Source organism: Procambarus clarkii, chromosome 63 (assembly GCF_040958095.1).
Source record: "Procambarus clarkii isolate CNS0578487 chromosome 63, FALCON_Pclarkii_2.0, whole genome shotgun sequence".
In the NCBI taxonomy this organism is placed as follows: Eukaryota; Metazoa; Arthropoda; class Malacostraca; order Decapoda; family Cambaridae; genus Procambarus; species Procambarus clarkii.
The window spans coordinates 7,421,848-7,444,950 of NC_091212.1; the positions used below are offsets into that span (position 1 = coordinate 7,421,848).

General features: G+C 43.2%; 1 protein-coding gene across 2 annotated transcripts in view; it reads right to left on the reverse strand.

Moving 5' to 3' along the window:
• Positions 1 to 5,847: 5,847 nt before the first annotated feature.
• Positions 5,848 to 23,103, reverse strand: part of LOC123769550 (Nuclear polyadenosine RNA-binding 2) — a 70,842-nt gene continuing 53,586 nt past the window's right edge. For both annotated transcript variants that reach the window (XM_045760783.2, XM_045760782.2), the window contains exons 14-17: positions 19,699 to 19,783; positions 16,812 to 16,942; positions 10,255 to 10,364; positions 5,848 to 8,863 (exon numbers count right to left, since the gene is read on the reverse strand). In XM_045760783.2, the coding sequence (XP_045616739.1) occupies positions 8,678 to 8,863; positions 10,255 to 10,364; positions 16,812 to 16,942; positions 19,699 to 19,783 (512 nt within the window). In that variant the 3' untranslated portion in view covers positions 5,848 to 8,677. The remainder of the gene's footprint in view (positions 8,864 to 10,254; positions 10,365 to 16,811; positions 16,943 to 19,698; positions 19,784 to 23,103) is intronic.

Sequence of the window (23,103 nt, forward strand, 5' to 3'; positions counted from 1 at the left end):
CCAGGCTTCTTGTGATTTCAGTAGAAATCTGCTTGTATGACTTTTTACAAGTTCCCGGTGATTTAGTGGTTGAGTATGCGACTTGGCAATGTCTTGGTCGTTGGTTCGCGCCCACCTCACAGCCCTAGATTTTCTCTATACAGGCTAATCATGCCCGTCCTACCTCTTGAGTGGCTTACTCTTCATCAATCAATTGGTCCATCTCTACATATTGGAACTTGTTTGTTGTTGTTTTAGATTTAGCTACTTGGAACTAAAATTTCCATGTAGGTAGGTTTTCCATCTTGAGGTTATCTTGAGATGATTTAGGGGCTTAGCGTCCCCGGGGCCAAGTTCTCGACCAGGCCCCCTTTTTGTTACACTACTCCAGGAAGCAACCCGTAGCAGTTATCTAACTCGCAGATACCTATTTACTGCTAGGTGAACAGGCGCATCTGGATGAAAGAAACTCTGCCCATTTTTTCCGCCTCCACCGGGGATCGAACCCGGAACCTCAGGACTACGAATCCCGAGCGTTGTCCACTCAGCTGTCAGGTCCCTCGGTGAGGGACTATTTACTGGCTAAGGTGAGCCCGTGAATATTGGTACTTTCCACCAAACATTTAAACATTATCATTTCAGGAGGATGAGCTGCTTGCAGAGACATTACCCGGGATGAAGTGTTAATAGTTAGGAGACGAAATTAGGCTAATTTATTTTTAAATTATCCCAGAAAGTCGCAAGTAGCGAGAGAATTTTTTTTTTTGGAGCGTCGGGCTTTCAAAAATAGCCCAATTCGCTACTTTTATCCCAATCTGGCACCACTGGGTGTGCGGGGGAGCCCGGAGCGGCAAGAGGCGGCGGCCGCTGGCAACCCTAGCGTCGCCAGCTCCCTCACACCCGCTAGATGGCACTCATAACCCCCCCCCCTCCCCCTTACCAACCTTCGCAACCCATTACCATAATATGACGGTACTAGACTTATTAACCCAAATTTCCCTGAGGGCAACCATCTGTCTAGTGGCCTCGAAGGGGACAGGAAGCCGGCGGTTTATCAAATGTTTTCCTCCCCTTCATTACTCCTGAGGTTTTTAAACTGAAGTAATGTTTTGGTATTATCTACTTTTACCCATGGGTTTATAACCATTTGGGTGAAAAAGGATCTCTTGTTTAATGTCCTACATTATGGCTTGTTGGGATGAAGCTGTTGCCTCTCGGATGTTTTACATATGACATTTTAAGGATGTGGTGTGGCTGGGGGTCGACTGGAGATATGTACAGTTGAATAACCACTTTCTTTGCCTTGAAAATTATCAGAACAACAAAACCATTATAACTATATAACACTTGTTAAGGATAAGGATAAGGCTTTGGGATAGGAAGGAATGGTTCCCAACGCAAACCTGCAAGAAGCGAGACTCATTCTACCTTCCATTCCAAGTGGTTGGGCTTCTTTTCCTTTAAGTCAAAAGTTAGTTTGACTATTAATAGGGTTTGGTGGGAGTCCTTTTACTGCAGCTCCCACTTGTGCAACTTTCAATGACTTGTGGATTCTGACTCCTGGGTCATTTTCTTCACCAATCCTCTGCCAAGTAGTATTGCTGTTTTGATAGTTGTGATGTGAATTGTTATAACAAGCAAGGTCTTGTATTTTCAATATTGAAAACCATTTACTAGTCTCATTCCCTATTTCACTGTCACTTATGTCTCACTCTTAGTAACACCAACTTTAAAATATTATGTTGCTTAAGAAAGCATTCACTAATTCTAAAACATTTTTTGCTTTGGTATTCTCTGTTTTGTTAATACATTTTATTCTGCTAAAATTAAAGGCACAAATGAAGCAAAAACTGTTTGACCTAGATCCTCTAGATATTTTATCACATACATGCTTTGCTGCTTCCATTGTGCTGACGTTTGGTGGCCTCTATGTAACTCCTATCATTAGATTACTAATATTTTCATTTAATTCTAACCAAATAGTTTTTGTATGTGGCTTAGATTTGATTCCCTCTGACAATTAATTTAAAATTTTCCAATATACTGTACATTGCTACTCCCCCTTCTTCGTCTAATTTATCAATGTGAAATAATTTGTATTTCTTAATTTGATATTCAGCTATTTCCCTACTTTTTACCTTCATGCAAATTTTGGTTACTTTGATAACATTACGCAATTTTGTGCAGACAACAGCATTTAAATCATCTGTTTTGTTTCAAAACTCCTTCTACAGATAATGTATTTGTGTTGTATACAGTACCTTAAGGGTATTGCTATGTTGAGGCTTGTCTCTGCCCCATTTCTTTTCCTTGCCAATACCTGCTTTTGTTGACTATTTCCCCAAATCCATTCACAAACCTTTATCATCTATCAGTGTAAACTCAAACAAACCCTTCCAGCCAGACTCCAATATATATACAGTATTGGCAAAGGCAACAACCCCAGCCCTAGGTAAATGAACCCCATCCCAAGCATGTATATCATTCTTTCCATAGAATTATTCCCAGTTATCAATGAATATTGCACTTGATTTGTAGTATTTGCCTAGTTAGCAATTGACTCAAGTTGCTCTAGACTACCATTAATTTGTAACTCTGTCATCTTGCAAGAATGTCATATGTGATCGGGATCCCTGCCTTGCTCCTAATTCAATGGCCGTTTTCAACTTTTGTATTAGTGCCTCACTTCTAGATCTTCCTACTTTATTTCATCCAGCGCTAATACAAACAACAGGTTTGTTCCTATTTTGAATCATAACATCACTCATATTGTTAACAATATTCCCCAATTCCTGCTTCTGGATAGAAAACCTTTAACCTGTTTTCCATATCTGGCACAAAATGTTGTCTAAATACCTCACCTGATAATCACGTCCCTTGTCCTTCATGACACTCCAAGACGAGGACTTCATAGGCAGCGCTCTTCCTTAGTTTCCTCTTGTGGGCAAACACATTGCTTCATCAGGCTAAATCCCTCACACAACCCACCTCTCTCCTTTAAATCCCTCATGACATTTTTCAGTATTGGTAGCTTAGAGAACACAAAACACAACCATCTAGCACAAGTCATGACACATTTTTCCAGCACGACATGACTAATGATCTTCACTACACGAAGGAGTTTGTCAACTGCAAGGGGGTAGAGTAGCATCAACATATGAACAGAATGTTCTTGGGCTTCGAGGATGTATTTAATATCTTTGTGCATTATTTAAGGTCTCTGTCATGTGTTGCAACATGGGTCAGAAGGATGACTGTGTTGATGCTGGCATGTAAATGGAAATTTTTGGAGACTTGAACCAGGATCTCACCAATGTTAGACAGGGCAGTTAGGCAGTCAACTGCAATCTTAGAAGGGGACTCAACAATACATACACCATTCTGGGTGGGATTAAAGGTAAATCTATCAACTGAACATGATGTTCATGCATGTGTATACCATTATGACATCAAAATATTTTGTCCAAAATAAAATTTTGTTCATATTATTTTTTAAATAGAACGTGGAAAGTGGGAGCAGTAGGTCGAGTGGTGAGGATTACAAGTGTGGTTTCAGCACTATGTACCCTTAGGAAAGATGGGGTAAAAGGTTCAGTTGTAACAATCAAAGATGCAGCCAATCCAGGTGGTGAGTCATAATTAAGGATTTGGGAGATTTTCCTGCCAGGAAAGTGACGGGGGTATGAAGAGGATCAGAACGATGAGTCAATTGTGCCCAGGTCTGGGCCTAATACATCCGGAACAGTGGAGCCTTGTCTTCCATCACAATCTAAATTGGGGCTTGGTCACACATCCCACAACTCTGAGATGGAGAAGGAATGTGTTGAGATGAAAGAAATATATATGCGAGAAACAATAATTGGACTTCAGTGCCTTGCATCCCCACCTACTATTATGGAACCCAACAAGGGAAGGTACAAGCAAATGGGCAACCTCAGGAATAACAAGGAGAGTATATGCAGGTAATCACTGAAAGGCCTGAATGGTATTTCAGAGACTGATTGGTATACTAACCCCACAATGCCCACTTGACCAAATGTCTAACTAAGCATGCTAGCCAGATTAGCCAATTGATTTAGGTGGGCCTCACTGAATCTTGTATTATTCTTATTCCCCCATCAAAGAAGTATGTTGCCCCCTCATACGGGCTGCAGCCACTGGGTAAACATGAAGTCCAGATGAAAGAACAATGGGGAATACACAGATCTCCATGCACAGTGTACACATAGGTAGCAAAGCCATGTGGAATAGTTTGCTTGTGCACTGTCATAGCAGCCAGGAGAGGGGGAACAGAAGCCCCTCTGGCACCTACTTACTGGTAGTGCACAAGACTCCTCCTCTCTCCACATCAAGGAACCACCTGAGGGGGAAAAGATATGAGTAGAATTAAAGTGGCTATATGGATACAAGAATACCACATTGAACAACACTAAATTCATATATATCTTTGACTACACACACTGATTGAACCACCATACTTATTGGCATCACCAAAGATTTCACACTAGCTAAGGAAATTGGATATATTCAAATTATCATTGACAGTACCTTTGCATTTCTCAAGATTCGGTCCTTCACAAAACTCGTTCATAATTTAACAAACTCATTAACTCTGCATATTAAAAAACTGAATTGAATTGAACTAGTACGTCTGTGGTGGCCCAGGATGTTGGTTCAATCCCGCAAACCTGCTTCAAACATTTTTCTATCATGCCAATCAATATTAAAAAGTGAAGAGTATTTCCAGACAGCTGTATGGATTCCAGCTCATTAAAAAATAAAAAAAAGACTGAAATAGATGATAGATTAACACATTCCCACTCTGAAAGATTTTCTCAACGTCATAAAACCAAAATAGCAGAGTACGTGATGACGCTCTTGGTGTCATGCATAAATTTTTGCTTAGTCTTATTATTAAGTATAAACGTTGTAAGTGATAGTGTTTGATATTGGATTATGTGCTCACTGGCAATGCTTGACCTACCTTCCGGTGCGATGTGGATCACCCGTCGAGACAGCAACAGTGTTAACAAAATATGCTACTTAAAAGGAAAATGCTGAAATACGTATACCTAACACTCAAACAATTTGAGGGACAGATTTACCATTTTCTTCAAGATTTGTTCAACAACTGTTTGACCCAACTAAAACTGACTCACAGGACTAATGATCTCTATGACAAAGTAAATGGCATATTTGACTACAGTATATGAGGAACACCTCATATACTGATGCCTCACTTGACATCAGCAAACAATACCGGCTTGACATAGACATGGTTGTGTGTATTATTGGCTATATATATGAACAGCTCCACTCCTGTTGCAACTAAATGATGTTAACTATGTGAACAACTTAATTCCCATATACTACCTTTTTATATTCAAGACCCCATACAAACAACTACAAACCCAAATTATGCAATATATTTTTTGCATTTAATGATTTCATCTACATTGTGCTTAAATTTGTAACCTCATACATACATATATACATCTTTATTGGAGGCAAAACTTCAAGCCTCCACTTACGTTCATATATGATTCTCTCTAATTCTTCCCCTCATGCACGAAGTTTGCAACACTTCTTCATTACCCTCGATTTGACTTCCTTCATAACCCCATCAATAGGTACTTCTACATACATTTAACAACTTTAGTATACATAAATACATTTACATTTATATGAAATAAGTAAATCACATTAAATCTTGTACATATATGCTTTCCTTGGTGTATATAATCTATGGTAAACTCAAGAATTAAGCAGTGACTACTGTATAAGATAAGAACTACATAGCTATTGGGTGGTGTCTCATACTTAACAAATATGTTTAATAGTGAAATCTTAGGATAATCATTAGTCAGATTACATCATTTAACATTTAATTTTGTAAGATTTTAAGTGAGGTATATGACAGAAATTAGTTAAATAAATATTCTCTGAAATTTAGTGAGTTTTAATCATTGGACACACATCATTATCTAAATTTTTATTTAATAGACAATAAGTTCACTCAACCTATGACCACTGTGCATCAAAGAATTAATATTTTTTGTATTTTGTTATTATCAATATTATGAATATTTGTTTAACGTACAATACATCAAATTGTTCAGGTGTTTAAAAGTCTGAAGTATATGACATCCTTATGAAAGGCACATGAAGTTACCTTAGAATATTTATATTTTTCTCACAATTTTTAGAACAGCAAAGTACAGCGAATTGGGAAAGTTGCAAAAAGAGCTATAGTATCACAACTTAGCTAGTGTAAAACACAGGGTGTGAAGACTTGCCATATTTAGTTCACCACTCGCCTTACAATATGACACAATACAGATGTTGTTTTGAAGCAATTTTAATGTAATTACCTAAGTGTAGTTACAGGATGAGAGCTACGCTTGTGGTGTCCCGTCTTCCCAGCACTCTTTGTCATACAATACAAAATACATTTGTATGTATTTTATTGTGTATGTGTGTATACATACACACGTGTATGGGTTTGTGTGTGCGTGCATGTGTCTATGTGTGTGTATGTAAAATTGCCTAAGTATTAATACAGGGTGAAGGATATGCTCCGTGGTGTCGTCTTCCTAGTACTCTGTCATATGACACTTTGAAACTATTGACAGTTTTGCCACCCACCACTTTCTCACTTAACTTGTTACAGCCTTGTTGGAGAGCCACTGGGTTTTGCAAACCACACTATTTGGAGAGGTGGACTCTCTAAATTTTTTTGGGGGAGAACATCCATACCCTGAATCTATTACCTCTTGTCGTTGAAGTTATAGGTTTCAAGAATTCTTCTTGTCAATTTTGTTCATTCCTGTTACTATTGTGCATGTAGTGGTCATATCACCTTTTTTCTTGTATCACACGGCATTGGTATATTTAACACCTCTATCCTCTCCTCGTAGCTCTCGTTTTTCAGTTCTGGACTCCATTTAGTTGCACACGCTTCCCGAGATTTAGTTGCTATGCTTCTTGAGATATGGGTACCATACAACTGCTGTATAATCCAATTTTGGTCTCACAAAGGCAATGAACAATTTCTTTTAATATTTTGCCATCCTTGTATTAAAAGTAATTCTGAAGTTTGAAAGTATAGCATAGGATCCTTGCACATTGTTCGCTAATGTGGTCCTCAGGTGACAGCTTTCTATCTTGAGGTTATCTTGAGATGATTTTGGGACTTAGCGTCCCAGTCCTCGACCAATTGTCCTTTTTTGTTACACACTCCCAGGAAGCAGCCTGTAGCAACTGTCTAACTCCAGGTACCTATTTACTGCTAGGTAAACAGGGCCATCAGGGTGAAAGAAACTCTGCCCATTTGTTTCTACCTGCACCGGGGATCGAACCCGGAACCTCAGGACTACAAATCCAGAACACTGTCCACTCAGCGGTCAGGCCCTTTTGATATCTGGAACCACCCTTAGATACTTTTTTATCTGAATTTTCATGTCTTTTCACAGAATTTGTAGGTTGTGTGAGGCCTATTGTATGTGTGTGTGAGAGAGGGTATAATGTAAGAAATAAAAGCACTAATTATGATGAGGTGAAACTCTGAAATTATGAATATGAATAAATATACAATATCATACCACTAAAAATATACACAAACATATAACCTACTTTGTTTACATACTAAACTATAAAATTCACAAACCAATTACAATTCAGGAAAGGAAAAATATTTACCAAATCATAATCTTTTAAATTTGTATAAATTATTGGGAATTCTTTAACATAGGTGTTTGTGTCGAGATAGTTTTTTATATAAGTCACAGAGTCAACCCAAGTCATACTCTATTTTTGACATGTTACACAAGGAAGGGGGGGAAACTCATAAACCATATTTATAATGTATATTTATGTATACATTCAATTTAAAATGGAGTTATACATGAAGACATGTAAACCAATGGACATGGTGTCAATTACAGTACTTGGAAAACAACTTATGCTTTCACAAAACGGAAACAAGAGATATCCTCCAAATATCAGCCTTGGCATATTGTACTAATTATACAGTCTAGATGCCACTTTTGCCTTGAAGTCTTTTAGCAATAATAGAACTTTGATGCATTATTGTAGAGTACATAACTAGGTAAGTGTATCACAAGCCGATAATATACTAAAATGATACTGGGGTAATCCAGCACATTTACACAATCAGTAGTGGGATTACTTTAGAAATGGTGTTGCAATCAACAACAATTGCAATGCATCAAAAATTACCCACCATAAAATACCACAATATACCTGAATAACATTAGAAGTATATGATAGCAAAGTTTCTAATGATGAGAGATTCAAAATGCTATTCAGAGTGAGGTGCAACATAATAAAAGCAACTACAGTACATTATCTCTCAAAGATTGGCTTACTGTTCTGTGGTCTAAAATACCGAATATAATTTTACAACAATACAACTGCACGTTTACAACAACAATACAGTTCACTAAAGGCTTAATACATACTTGGGAATGGCTTTAAAACCAATTTGGGTAAATAATTACACAATAAAAACTTTATATTTCTTTTTACAAATTGCACAAAGCACTTCAATAAATTACTGACAAATTTGAATATGATCATCATTCCATTTCCCAGGTTTACTGGATAGGAGGCACTTGCCATTCATCTGAACATAATGCTAATTATTATTAGTTCCTAACATACTGTACATGACTGTTTTCTAATTTTTCACCAAGTTTTTATCCTGTCTTTCAATTTCTTTAGCTTTGTCTTCAGAAGCAGCTGGAGTTGACCCAGGTGGTACTGAAGTCTTTGGAGCAATCCATTTAAGTTTAGCTCCCATGGGAACTGTTGGATGGGTGTAGGGGCAGTTGGCTTGTGTACACGATATTCCATAGAAGCAGGCCTGCAAAACATTGTAAATGCATCAAATTAATCTTATAACTCTAAAAAAAATCAGCATTGAATGTAATGAAACAGCATTTTCTGGGTGAGCCCCATCAGCTCTCTGAAGCTATTCGAACTGGTATGTGCTATATTAGTTTGTGGTCATCAGTCACAGGAGTTCTTATGCCTACTGGGAACCATGAGACAAAACCTGTTCTCCTCAGAGAGGCATAGGGAGCAATGGCCTATGAGCACTTTACATTTAAAGTATGCCATAATTGTCATCGACTGGGGAAGGACCCAGAAAGGTAGCTGAATCAAAACAGACCACTGGTTAACTTGTACAATCTACATCTCAAAAGATCAAAATAACTCCCCCTAGAAAGAAACCAAGCAAGCAACCCTTCATGTGACTAGCACTTCCGCTCGTTAGCGCTAACACAAGGGAAAGGGGGCTCACCGGAGTAGGCAGCCCACCACTCCAGTTCTTGAATGATGAAAAACTGCTGACCGGAGGGAGGGAGGGTGTCAGGGAGCCTCCGGGGCTCACCCAGAAAATGGCGTTTCATTACAATCAACATTGTTTTTTTTGTGGGTAGCCCTGGCAGCTCCCTGAAGCTAACTACCCAAAGATAAGGAAAAGGAGGGACTTACTCGGAAGGCAGCAGCACCGCAGGCCTCAAGACGAGAAGAGACAGATGGCCGCGACAGGTGCCAGGGAAACCAGGGACACCGGATCCACCCAAAGAGCGTCCACTGTCACAGAACCAGTCGCCTGCAGGTAGCGGCGTAAAGCTGCCACCAGACAACACATAATGCACCCCCGGTCTAACCAACCATGCACTCACAAACAGTGAATTCCCCTGGAAGCCTGCCATTTCATTTTTCGTCAGTAAAATAGGAGACCCCCCTCTAACCGAAGGGGGCCACAAGAAAGCGAGGAGAAGAAAGAAAACAAAGAACACAGTCGAAAAATCAAGAAGGCTCAGGTGGCGCATGAGCAGAGCCCATAGGGTGAATCAGCCTTACAGGAAGCGCTTGTACTGGGGCCAGCTAAGCCGATGGAACCCTGTCAGGTAGCAGGCAAACTGACCACCAGTAGCAGCTGTGAAACCTCGGGGCAACAGAGAAGGACTACCAACACAACCTAAGCTTGCCTAATAAAAAGCTAAGTAGACCTCCTCTGTCTAAACAAGGTGAGAATGCCATTGAACGAAAAGAATTTGATTTACACAAGTCAGAAATTACACATATTTTTCATGAATGTCATCCCTGTGTAAAGCAAGGACCACTTGTTATTTTATCAATAACTATACAGAGTAATGGCTAAATCTACTATGTAATTACTCATCATTATAAATACTCACCTGATTAAAAATTTACTATTAGTTTGTTACTGTATATGCTTACCTTCGGATGAAAGAATGAACAAGACATGTTGGTACACTTTGGGAAAAATTTGCACTTCACTTTTGTTGGTCTGATTTGGGGTACAATTTTGTGCTTCTGAGTCACTGCAGCTGTTTAAAGAAATAAAATGTCCTTCTCATATATGTATATATATATATATATTTATTTATTTATTTATTTTTACACAGTATGTAACACACAACGATCACTTAAACACTAATCCAAGTATGCGGAAAAACCACATTGAAAAATCAGAAAATGCTGAATGTGTTTTCGGTCCGCATGTGGGCCTTCTTGAGTGCAAGAAAGAGTCTTTTTTCTTGTTCTGAGGAAGGCCCACACACGGACCGAAAACACGTTCAACATTATCTAATTTTCAATGTGGCTTTTTCGCACATACACAGAATATTCATAAAACCAGCATTGAATGTAATGAAACACCATTTTCTGGGTGAGACCCGGAGGCTCTCCGGAGCTACCCAGGCTGATAAGGATATATTAGACTTTGGCATCAGTCAATGTGCATGGAGTTCTAGGCCTACCGGGGACCACGAGCCAGGATCTGTTTCCCTCAGAGGCATGAGGAGTAATGGCCTATATAAACCCCTGTGTGGTTGGAAGCATTCTATGTCTGCAATCGACCGAGTCAGGCACCCAGAAAGGTAAGCGCCACAAAACAAACCTCTATTTTGGTTAAAATATTGCTACCGAAAGCCGAACTAGTTGACAGAACTCCCCAAATGAAAACTACCACTGCCTCGCCACTGTCTGTGCAACCCTCCTCTCCCCCCTAGGAAGGGAAAAAGGGAGAGCCCCAGACCTTCACGCAGGCTATGCACCCGGCAGTTCTGAGGCTGGATGTCAAATCACATGAAAAAAATAACTGCTGACCAAAGGGAGTGAGGGTTGCTGGGGAGCCTCCAGGTCTCATCCAGAAAATGGTGTTCATTACATTCAACGCTGGTATTCTGGGGGAAGCTCCTGCGGCTCCCTGGAGCTACTTACCCAAAGACAAATCAAACAAGAAGGAGTGTTATGACCCTGGGTTCCTTAGTGGAAACAAGAGGTCAAATTGAGCTCTAAATAATTACTTTACATTAATTGATAGGACTGCTGATGCGCCTTTGTTCCTGTCTTCCTTGCCAGACATAAGACGAATCTTGTTTCTCACAGAGCATTCAGACTCTGAGCTTGTTGTTGATTATTAAATAGTGAACTAGTTATCAGCTATTCTTAGAACTACTGTAACCACGCGATTATCCGGGCATTTGAACATCCGGAAAACGCCCTTATACGGCCAAAATCGTGAACGGATAAAGTTATCTTAATATCCGGCCAAAATGGCCATGGGAGCCGGATAAAAGCTGGTTTAGCTGGATAAAAATTCAACCGTACCGTATTAATCCAGTCTGCCTGTGGCTCTAGATGCATGGTGGAGGAGGGGGTGGGGTGGGCGGGTGGTGTTGGGAGGGTGGGAGGGGAACGTCGGGAGGGACCACCTGGGTACAGGAATTACCATTAATTTTTGAACAATTAATCATAGCCAAAAATAAATGAAATAAGTACTAGTAATTATGTAATAACAAATAAATAAGTTTCCTAAAAGCAATGTGCATAGGCTGAAGTTTCCTTAAAAAATATTGATTTTTTTCCTCCTGGCGGCATCCGTAACATGCTATAGCTGCCCCAAGTGGACCTGTCCAACACTGGTCAACCCATGTGCTCTCGTCCCTCGTGTTATACCACAGTGCTGCGCCATTAGTGAAATATTTTTTTAAATAACTTTTTTATTTTCATAGTAACTTTGAAACATTTTTGGCCAAGACTATGTCTGGTAGCAGCATCAATCGTTCTGGAGGTGTTAAGAGGATGAAGGTTGTCTTAGCAATTAAAGACAAGTTACATGTTGTTCAACCAGTGAGGCATCACAGGCAGCCAAATGCCTTCAACAAGTGAGGCTTCATTGGCAAGCCAAGCGCCTTCAACAAGTGAGGCTTCATAGGCAAGTCAAGCGCCTTTAACAAGTGAGGTGCAAGCAAGCGCCTTCAAGAAGTGAGGCGTCACAGGCAAGCCAAGCGCCTTCAACAAGTGAGGCCTCACAGGCAACCCAAATGCCTTCAACCAGTGAGGCTTCAGCAGTTCGCTGTCAAAACTAACTTTGCTTAATGAACTGGACAGTAATTTTAAGTGTTAATTTTAGTGTTGTGTTAATATAGGTTACGTAAATTGTTAAGAATTCTTAACTTCAAGATGTGTGGCATCAATCAAGAAGACGAACACCAACAAGGTAAGTTGAGGTTTCTAGTTGAATATTTAATAATTATATGTGGCAAGGCAATTCAAATTATGTTGTTTGTAGTATAAAAATAGTTGGAAATGGTCACTTTTGAACTTGTAGGTGAAAAAGCACCATTATCCGAAAAATTTGATAATCCGGCTGAGGGTCCTTCCCATATAGTCCGGATGATTGAGTGGAGACAGTAGTAAAGTAACGAGTAACGAAGGCCGGGGAAGACTTGTATTGTTTGTAGCTGCACGATCAGTTAGGTTATCTTCCCGGCAACAACAACAATAACTTGGGAGCTCGGAGACTGGAGGCTGATGTGCTCTGTTTCCTGTCTGGCTGTGGTTGTGGCAACATCTTCCCTGTGGGGCTCTGTCTCCGTTCTCCTCCTCCTTCTCCCTTTCCCTTACCTTAGTCTACGGTGATTCTCCAAGTTAAATATAACCTGTGTAACCGGTCTCTGGCAAAAGTTGTAGTTATTGTGTAGTATAAGCCAATGTTTTGGGCATCCCTAAGTGTTTGTGTTGTGACTAGGGTACCGCGTGGGGCTTAACTACCACAAGCTGCTTAAAGCCTTTGAGCTCTTTTCAAGTAGACTTTACCCTAACTTGTCCCAAGTGTAAGCCTTGTATCCTGTCTATGTGGACCAAGGTAGTTAACGTAAGATAGTGTGGTAAAGTAGTTATTGTTATTAATGTATATGGGGGGTTATGAGAGGGTTAATAAATAAGTACTGTGAAAGGAGTATCCATTCTTCCTGTGAAGGAGATCAGTGATCAACCGCTAGTCTGACGTATTTACTTCAAGCCACTAATTTAATATTGTTTTATGTTCTTATTGGGGGCCAGGCCTATCTGATCTCCACTGATTTTAGGAACTCCTAGTTTTTCCCTTAGACCCTCTCTAGACCACCTTCCCATAGCAGTAACAAACTCATAACAGGGAGTTACCCGGGATGTGGTCGGCTCTTGCTCCTCAACACGAAGTCAAGACAACTGGCTGCAACCACTGACCCAAAGCGACACAGGCCCGACTGGGCCCAGGAACATTAACAAGGTAGTGAGCAGCCAGGACACTGTTCAACCTCCAAAAACACCGTAACCGAATGTCAACCCAAGAAATGTTACTGAAGATGCCAGCCAAAGCAGCAAACTTACGAACGTCGTGGGCACAAAAAACAAATCGCAGGCTGGCTGGACCGAATAATCCTGCAGACGGCATGAGAGACCCGTACCCTAGAACAGGCAAGAAGGGAAACCGGGTCAACTCAAAGTGTGTCCCCGGCCACCGAAGCCGTGGCGCATGGATAACAGTGGAGTCGCAACCGGACACAACACACGATGCACCCCTCCAGCCTGACCAACCAGGCATCAACAACCCAAGAGCCTCTCCGGAAAGCAGCAGACTCATTCTTCACCAGAAAAAAAGGAGACGGCTGCAAACGAACAAACCTATCACCAGGACCAAAAGAGCAGAAACCCCTGCGCTGGAGGAGAGCATGAAGCTCCCTGACCTGACTCCCAGAAGCCAACGCCAACAGGAAAAAGAACATTAGAAGAACAATCCTGAATCAAAAGGGCCACTACAAACTGAGGAAAAGAGAAAAAAAAGAGCACCCGGTCCAACGACCAGGACGGCTCAGGCGGAGCATGAGCAGGCCAGAGGTGAAACAGCGCACAAGACAGCTTGCAGAACGGAGCAAAAGTAACGTCAACACCGAAATCAAGCTGCAGCGGCTCTGCTAGCACCGCACCATACGAGGCAGCAGTATTCGGCCTAAGATGATGGTCATGGAACAACCAGGAAAGAAAGGACAAGACAACCCTTTAGAGACCGAAGTACACCTATGCAGAGACAGGAAATAATGGAAGGCCTGCCAGGAAACTTCATATTGCCGCTGAGACGAAGCACGCAGGTATGACACCATCAACGAAGCCACCTGCACACTATACAAGTGATGATAGACTCGAGTCAGAAAACCCAGATGTGAAGACTCAAGGAGAAGAGCAAACCAGCCTCATACCAGGCTGGACCGATCTGATGAAAGAGGCGGAGCCGCGGGAAGACCCTCGGGTTCAGACATCGAGCAAACAGCGCCTGAAACCAAGGCTGGGCCAGCCACTAAGGAGTCAGAAGAACAATTTGCTCCTGGTAAGAAAAGTATTCTGGAGCCGGCTCAAAGACCCCCCGAAAGCCGAACCCAACGATTGCAAGAGAGGCGGAAGGGACATCCATGAAGGAACCAGAACAGCTGACGAAGCCAAACCCGACTCGGTGGGTAGACCATCATAGAAAAGTTTACGCTCCCGCACAAACCCTCGAGCAATCATCTTGTGACCCGGGAGCCCCCAGAAACAGGCAAAGACAGGACTGCAGCCAAAGCAGAGTCTCCGGAGAAAGAGACAAGGAAGCGGTCCGAGCATCCCACACAAGACCCAGTCAAGACCGAACCTGAGAGGGAACCAGATGGGACTTCCTCCAGTTTACCAGGAACCCAAACCCTGATGAGCTGGGAAAGAACCAAATCCCTGGCGAGCAGACATGTGGACTGGCTGGGAGCCCCTACCAGCCAGTCGTCGAGGTAGGCCAGAACCCGAACCCCTAAAAGACGCAGACTCCCCCGAAACTGCCCGAGTCTCAACACCAATTAAATCTTGCCTTGACTATGAAGCCCTCAGACGCTTCAGAACTGGAAGCAAGGGGAGGACCAGGACGCACAACAGAAGGGGAAGGGCAAGAGGTGCGGATGGAATCAAAATCGAGGCGACTAACACCTCCAAGTCTGGGTCCCTATAACCAAAGCTGGGCAGTCTTGGGGCATCTGGGGTAGCAACCAACCTAGCGCGCTGCAGCATCCTAAATCGAGCACGCAACGCGGAAGCTGCCTGCACCTGCACATCATGATCATCAGTCTGGGTGAACTGGAGTACAAACAAATAAGAAAACTCGCAAGACTCCGGGACGAATGTGTCATTGACTCAACAGGCTGCATGACAGAGGCACACCCGGTGGGGACTGAAACAAGAGGACAGAGCAACCTTCAAACTCGCACGAAGCGAGAGGGGATCCAGGGATCGCATCCATTGGACCACAGAGCCCTCGCAGGGTTTCCCAGGGCTCTTAATTGAGGTACTGTATTCTGCTAAGGTAAGCCTAGGCAGGGTACTGCTAACCGGCACCCAAAACTACTGAGCAAACTGCTAAAGCTGAACCCCTGGGATGTGTACACTTGTGGGTGCCTAGCAGAGGACCACCAAATTACAATAGGCGTGATCAATCTAAAGCAGACCCCCCGACCAGGCAGGAAAAACAAAAATAAAAGAAAACGCCGCAAGAGGACAACGTACCCAGACGGAACAGAGCCGGCTGCTATGAGAGGTGATAACTAGCTGCATGGCACTCTGTGCCCCAACCAGTGACAAAAACTACCCCTTCTACCCAAAGGCAAACAAGGGAGCATAGGAACCCAAGCTGACTCCTGCTTGATACCTGCTTGATGGGGTTCTGGGAGTTCTTCTACTCCCCAATCCCGGCCCGAGGCCAGGCTTGACTTATGAGAGTTTGATCCACCAGGCTGTTGCTTGGAGCAGCCCTCAGGCCCACATACCCATCACAGCCCGGGTCTTCAAGGAGTGCCGGTTGGTCTGGCACTCCTTGAAGAAAACAATCTAGTTTTCTCTTGAAGATGTCCACGGTTGTTCCGGCAATATTTCTGATGCTCGTTGGGGCAAGCAAGGAGCTCCAAGGGCGGTCAATCACCGAGCAGTAAAAGACACAGCAGAGGTAGACCCCAAGGTGACTTGTGGAAGGTGGCCCCATGCCCCAAGGGCAGTACTTACAGGGCATCTAGGGAAGGTAACCCTAGGTGCATGCAGCCCGAGTACTGAAGAATACTCCTGGCTCGCACACTCCCGTAGAGACAGCACCACACCACAAAGGCACAGAACTGGAACAATGCTGGAACCAGAGACACATAACCTTTGCCAAGCACATCCGCCAAAGAACTGCAGGGTGGATAGCCAGCGTGAGGGTCTAGGGCTCCCCCTTCCCGGGAAATGGGGGGGGGGGAGTGAAGGCACAGACAGCTGCGTAGTGATGTGGTGACGCCATGCTAGTTGCTAGTTTTCACTTGGGGAGTTCTGTCCACTAGTTTGGCTTTCGGTAGCAATATTTTAACCAGACTAGGGATTTGTTTTGGGAACACAGATATAGTACAATATTAGGAGAATTTTAAAATGAAATATGCATACATATTTTTTCCCCTAAAACTTACCTGATGCAAGAGCCAAGTTTCGAGAGCTGGCATGAGTGTATGGGCAGCCAATACGGGTACATGCTCCATCAAATAAACAGTTAGGATGAATGTAGAGGCATTTATCACCAAACTTACAGGATGGAAAGGACCTGAAAAAAAATCATATAATTTAAGAAGGGAAAATATGTCAGCCATCTCACTACTCAAACTTTACTGACATCAAAATACTCATGTGATGAGATACAAAATAATGTACTAAGGATTACTCAGACATTTTTATTCTTTCAAAAATGAAAAATAAATACAGAAGATATACTATATAGATATTAGCTATACATGCTATTTTTCTACCCTTTGATATAAGATATTTTTGGGTCACATTGAGACACAAAATTAACTTTCTAATATAAATAATAACCTTACATCATTAAACTGCTTGTGAACATTTACAGATGGCAGGGCCCACAACACAAACATCCAACCCCTCAACGTGCATAGACAAATCTCGTGCAATCAACAGAAATACAACTAAGGCCAGGGTGAAGTTCATTCTTTACTTTCCCTAGGGGTCATTGAGGGTGGTTGCCTTATTAGGGGCATCTTTCATTTATTCCTGTATTGAGATAACTTTTGTTTCCTGGTCCAAGCTCAACAATCATTTTCTTCCTCCCTGTGCATCATGGAGGGATGGGTAGTTTGTTGCTAGAAGAGGCTGTCGGGTTTTATTTCAATTTCAGGTATCAGTGCCATTGTCAGTTATCACTTCCCTTCAGATTAAAGGGTATTTGTGTGCCTGAGATTTATGTTGCCTCGCTATGTTTACTGCCAATTGGGTGGGCTTTGCACTTCTGTTTCTTTTGGTTTCGCGTAATGTATTTAGTTTTGTCCCTTACGCTTTCTTATGACCCCATGAGCTTGTGGGTATATTATGTGAGTAAAGTGTATTCTGAGCCTCTGCTTTTCAGAAACATACCCATCATATGGCTGGGGCTCTAGGGTACCTGTTAACCAAACGAGTTCTGCTCACATGCCTTTGGGGGGTGTCTGGCAGGTTTCACCTACCTTTTACTGTTCTCACTGTGGCTGCAAAAGTATTTCTTGGTTGGGGCTGCTATGTTTGCCCTAGCCTTCTTAGTTTTGGGTAGTTCTTTCCTACGTGGCTCTGCACCTCAGTGCATGTAGTGTTAGTCTAAAGGATGCCTTGCCCACCATTTTTGTCCTGTGACACACTGTGGGATCTCCTGGTCTGGTACTAGTTCACCTGCTTGCCATACCAATGGGCTGGTGTTTACAATATGCCAGGTTGTGGCAGGACGTGTGTATTTGTTTATCCATTTAGCAGTATTAGGTCTTCATTTTCCAGTGTTTGTTTCTCATTTAATTTGGCTGGCCCTCTGGTTACCTCCTCCATATTCATTTCATGTTTTTTCCTGGTTTACTTAACTCATTTCCTTTGCCTTTTAGCAGCACTTGGTTTGTTCTGTTCCTCTGTGCAGTTTTTCTTCTAAGTCACTTATGTTTACCACTGACCTGCATCACACTGATACTTTGGTTCTGCTGGATTGGCTTTTCTCATTCTTAAATGTTGTGGCACTGGCTGTTGCACCTCTTCATGCTCATTCTCATTTTTCTGCCTGTTCTGTTAGGAGACATCATTTGTTTCATTTGTGGCTTCCTATGTTATGTCCTCCTTGGCTAGGCTGATAGCTGGCTAAATATTATTTTGCTCAGTTTGTCTCACGAGTACCTTCAGACTTCCAATTTGGTGGCTTGGTGTTTAGTTCAGCGCCTACCTGTTGAACATGTTCATCTGCCTTGGTCATAGGGATTTGTTGACTGATTGCTTCCATGTTCTATTGTTTAATCTTGTTTTCAAAGGCAAGTGAACTTGTAAGTCTTGCTCAATCCCATTGGCCATCTGGTCAACTCTGGCCAGGTTGACACCCTTGTGTCCTGACCCATACTTACTACCCCTTCTCCTACCTTCATGATTCAACTGCTGAGTGTGCATTTAGATGCACTGCTTTTCTGCATGGTATGATTTTATGTCTCATCTTTATTCAATGTGTCACCATTTGTGGCTGTTTTTCAGATCAGATGCTCGAACCTTTGAGGATCCATTTTCCTCTGTCTTCCGCAGTTCGGATAAGTGTTCCCTAGTATGTTCTGTCCTTCCTTCTGTCACTCTGGCCATGGAAAATCATGCCTAAGGGAACAGCCAAGTGTTTAGGTTAAAAAAATAAGGCAGCGTAGATGAAAAGCTACTGTCTGATGGAGCCACTCTGCCTCTCCATGTCCACTCATTTTTTCATAACGTACTCTACTTCCATGAAGTTATGCTGGGATGAGTGTGAGGCAGAAACCCCATGTCCCTCTGTTGACAGGCCTAGCTGTAACATTGGGTGGTAGGAGGTAATAACCACATAGTCAACTACAGTAGAAATTTATCATAGTGACATTTGCCAGTAATGTATTTCTAAAGCCAAGTACTGCTTAGAGGATATGATTTGAATATAGATAAATGAGCCTTCTTATGGTCAGTCAGGGCTGAACTCAAAATTCTCTAGTAGCTCCCTTTCTCTATTAATGGCCTGGGCTTAGTTGGGACTGTGTGAAAAGATAGCCACTATATCTGGGATAAGAAAGTACTGTACCAATATGTGACTGAAATTTAAATGTTTTGGAAAAATTAGAACATTGGTTAAGTGACCAAGAGACTTGCTCAGAAAGGAACTTTTATCTAAACTCAGTCTCCTTTTTTACCAGCAACAATAAGTATGTATAACTACCTAAAAATTAAAAACCTTAGTGGAATTGAATTCTTTTCTTTTAAATTTGTAACATTTCAGAAACCATAAACAATATCTTAATGCATACAAAAAGGAATGAGAACAACAATACTAACTTGCATGTGACAGTAGGGTGATGATAAGGACAAGATTCTCCAGCTTTGCATAATGGCCAGAACTTGCAGCGCTCTTTGGTGCCTCCTGTAAAGAAAACACCAGAGGTGCTTAGTATAACAGGTGCATACAGTATAACTATATACTGTATGCTATTTAACATACAGTATATAGTTATGCTTACATACTATGCTTAGCATACAGTATATAGTTATATTGTATGCTATATATGGCTACGAATGTCAATGTAAAGAGCTAAAAAACATGCTTTGAATGTAATGAAACGCCATTTTCTGGGTAGAGCCCCAGAGGCTCCCTGGAGCTAATGGAGTGATATTAGCTAATATTAGTATGGGGCTTTAGTCATATGGAGGTGTCATGCTTACTGAGGACCACTAACCAGAACATAGTCCCTCAGAGAGGTGCAGGGAATAATGGCCTGGAATTATGAAACTCATGTACACTGTATGAAAGTAATCATGTTTGCCATCGACTGGGGTTGAGCACCCAGAAAGATAGGCACTCCAAAACAGATCCCACCTGGTAGAAAAATTGCAACCTGAGACATTACAGAGGATAGAAACTCTCCCAAGGCAAACAAGCTAACAGGCAATATGTCATCACATTCGTGGCGCTCATTCGCGCCAACCCCACTTTACTTTTCCGGGAGGAAGAGAAGGGCGGTCCCAGAAGCCAACCGTCAGTTTGGAGGTTGAAAAACAGAAACAAAAACCGGCGACTGATGGGGACTAAAGCATCTGCACATAAAGCTCCCCAACCCGATTCCCAGAAGGATAAGCCAACAAGAACAATACCTTCTGGAAACAGTCTTAAGACCGAAGGGGCCACCACAAACTGTAAAGAGAGAAAGAAGAACACTAAGTCCAAAGATCAAGATGGTTCAGGCGGTGCATGAGCAGGTCAGAGGTGGAAAAAAGCACGAGAAAGCTTGCGAAATGGAGCCGAAGTGACATCCACCCCAAACGCAAACTGGAATGGCTCCACCAGTGCCGCACGATACGAGGCAACAGTATGAATTCGGCATTAAATGCCTGTCCTGAAAGAGCCAAGAAAGAAAAACTAACATGATCCTATCGATCATGTAACGATCAATATTATTGGTTCCGGCACATTTGCTGCAATGCCATTAGTCACCTGGTAGACCTGGTGTTTCTGACCCGAGGAAGCTTGCAACCCTTACAAGAGTATTCTCGTGAGGAACTCTGTACGTGTTTAACAGGTCCTTCTGTCTATCAGCCAATAGACAGAACACACTATTCCTCACCGTCAAATTAAACTCTGCATTCTGCTCGATATGCCAGCGCTCTCCTGGAATTGCGATCATGACTATTGTTTAGAAATCATCTAAAGTGACAAAGTCTGTGAATTACCAGAGCGAAACAGACTGGTATCAGGTAAACCCTGGTGACAAATTGAGATAGTATGTGAGTGATCTAGAGTGAACTAAGGAAGTGCCGCTGCTTAAGTACTTTGTGTGAACTTAAACACAGGCACCTGCATGGTGTAATAATTTAGCTACTGCTGCTGCTACTCAGTCTACAGTGTGTAGCAGCTTCCAAGCCACCACTTGCCCTGCCTCACTGTACTATGTGACGTCACTGCCCATCACCACCTTATTCACTGCCAGTGCTATCATGGGTGTGTGTCTCTTTTAGACATACAGCACACCCTGTTGAGATTACCCCACCGTGTAAAGTATGGTAGTGTGGGAAAACCTGTCATCAGTGTTCTCACATCGTAATGAGTGAAACCAGCTGTCAGGCCACCTACGAGGTCTTGCATAAATGTGCATGAGTGAGTGAATGGGAGAGGTAGCCATACCTGTAAGTACAAGATCTTGTTTCTTTATTATTGTGTCTGTCTGTCTGTGTGTTGATCTGAGTGGTCAACCACAGTTCTCACCTTATACCTGACACTGGTATAGGTGGAGACCTAGACACCCGACAGTGTATACTGTTTATCTGTGTGGTACCATGACATTACACTCGTCTGTGAATGCGAGTTTCACATACACCACACACTTAGTTATTGTGTGACATAATTATTGTGCATGATTATTGCCTGTCCCACTGACAGTGCCATTGTTGATTTATTGTGCATCATCATTACCAGAGTATCCTGTTGGAACTCCGGTGACCTTTTGCACACCGGCAGTTAGGTTTGCCGTGTTAATGATTGGCTGTTAATTGTTTTAACACTTTCGCACTTTGGGGGAGCAAGCACGTCACCTTGCCTAGTGGTTTTGTGCATTCCATGGGAGCGCGCGGTAATACTGAAAAGTGTATACAGAGCACCACTTGGTTTCCGAACTTTAGTTATCCAAAACTTCCAATTTCCCGATTGAGGTTGGGGAGTCATGCTATACGAACAAAGTTTGGGAAGAAAGGGATCTTCCAAGCCTTGTGCCGGACCGTGGTGGTGGGTGGTGGGAGATGGTCCAATTTGCCCACTGACCGTGTCAGGCACCACCACTCCACAGATTCATGGCCTTCAGTGACTTCACAGATTCATGGCCTTCAGTGACTTCACAGATTCATGGCCTTCAGTGACTTCACAGATTCATGGCCTATTATTGATATTATTTTGATTTGTCACAAGGCTGGAGTGTTCATTCTGTGATTTTATTTTACATAACTGCACAATCAAGGAACATCTGTGCACCATGTCGGCTCCAAATACATGCATTACGTCAGTGATGGCTGACTGGTGGGTGGATGGATGGGGGAGCTTAGGTGGGAGGCAGTATGAGAGAGAGGGAGAGAATTAGTGAGAATGAGAGGTAGGGGAGAGATGCTAGGAGGTAAGCAGGAAGGTAGGCAGGAAGGAAGGAAGGAAGGAAGGAAGGAAGGCAGGCAGGCTGGCAGGCTGGCAGGCTGGCAGGCTGGCAGGCTGGCAGGCTGGCAGGCTGGCAGGCTGGCAGGCTGGCAGGCTGGCAGGCTGGCAGGCTGGCAGGCTGGCAGGCTGGCATGGCTGGCTGGCTGGCTGGCTGGCTGGCTGGCAGGCTGGCTGGCTGGCTGGCTGGCTGGCAGGCAGGCAGGCAGGCTGGCTGGCTGGCTGGCTGGCTGGCTGGCTGGCTGGCTGGCTGGCTGGCTGGCTGGCTGGCTGGCTGGCTGGCTGGCTGGCTGGCTGGCTGGCTGGCTGGCTGGCTGGCTGGCTGGCTGGCTGGCTGGCTGGCTGGCTGGCTGGCTGGCTGGCTGGCTGGCTGGCTGGCTGGCTGGCTGGCTGGCTGGCTGGCTGGCTGGCTGGCTGGCTGGCTGGCTGGCTGGCTGGCTGGCTGGCTGGCTGGCTGGCTGGCTGGCTGGCTGGCTGGCTGGCTGGCTGGCTGGCTGGCTGGCTGGCTGGCTGGCTGGCTGGCTGGCTGGCTGGCTGGCTGGCTGGCTGGCTGG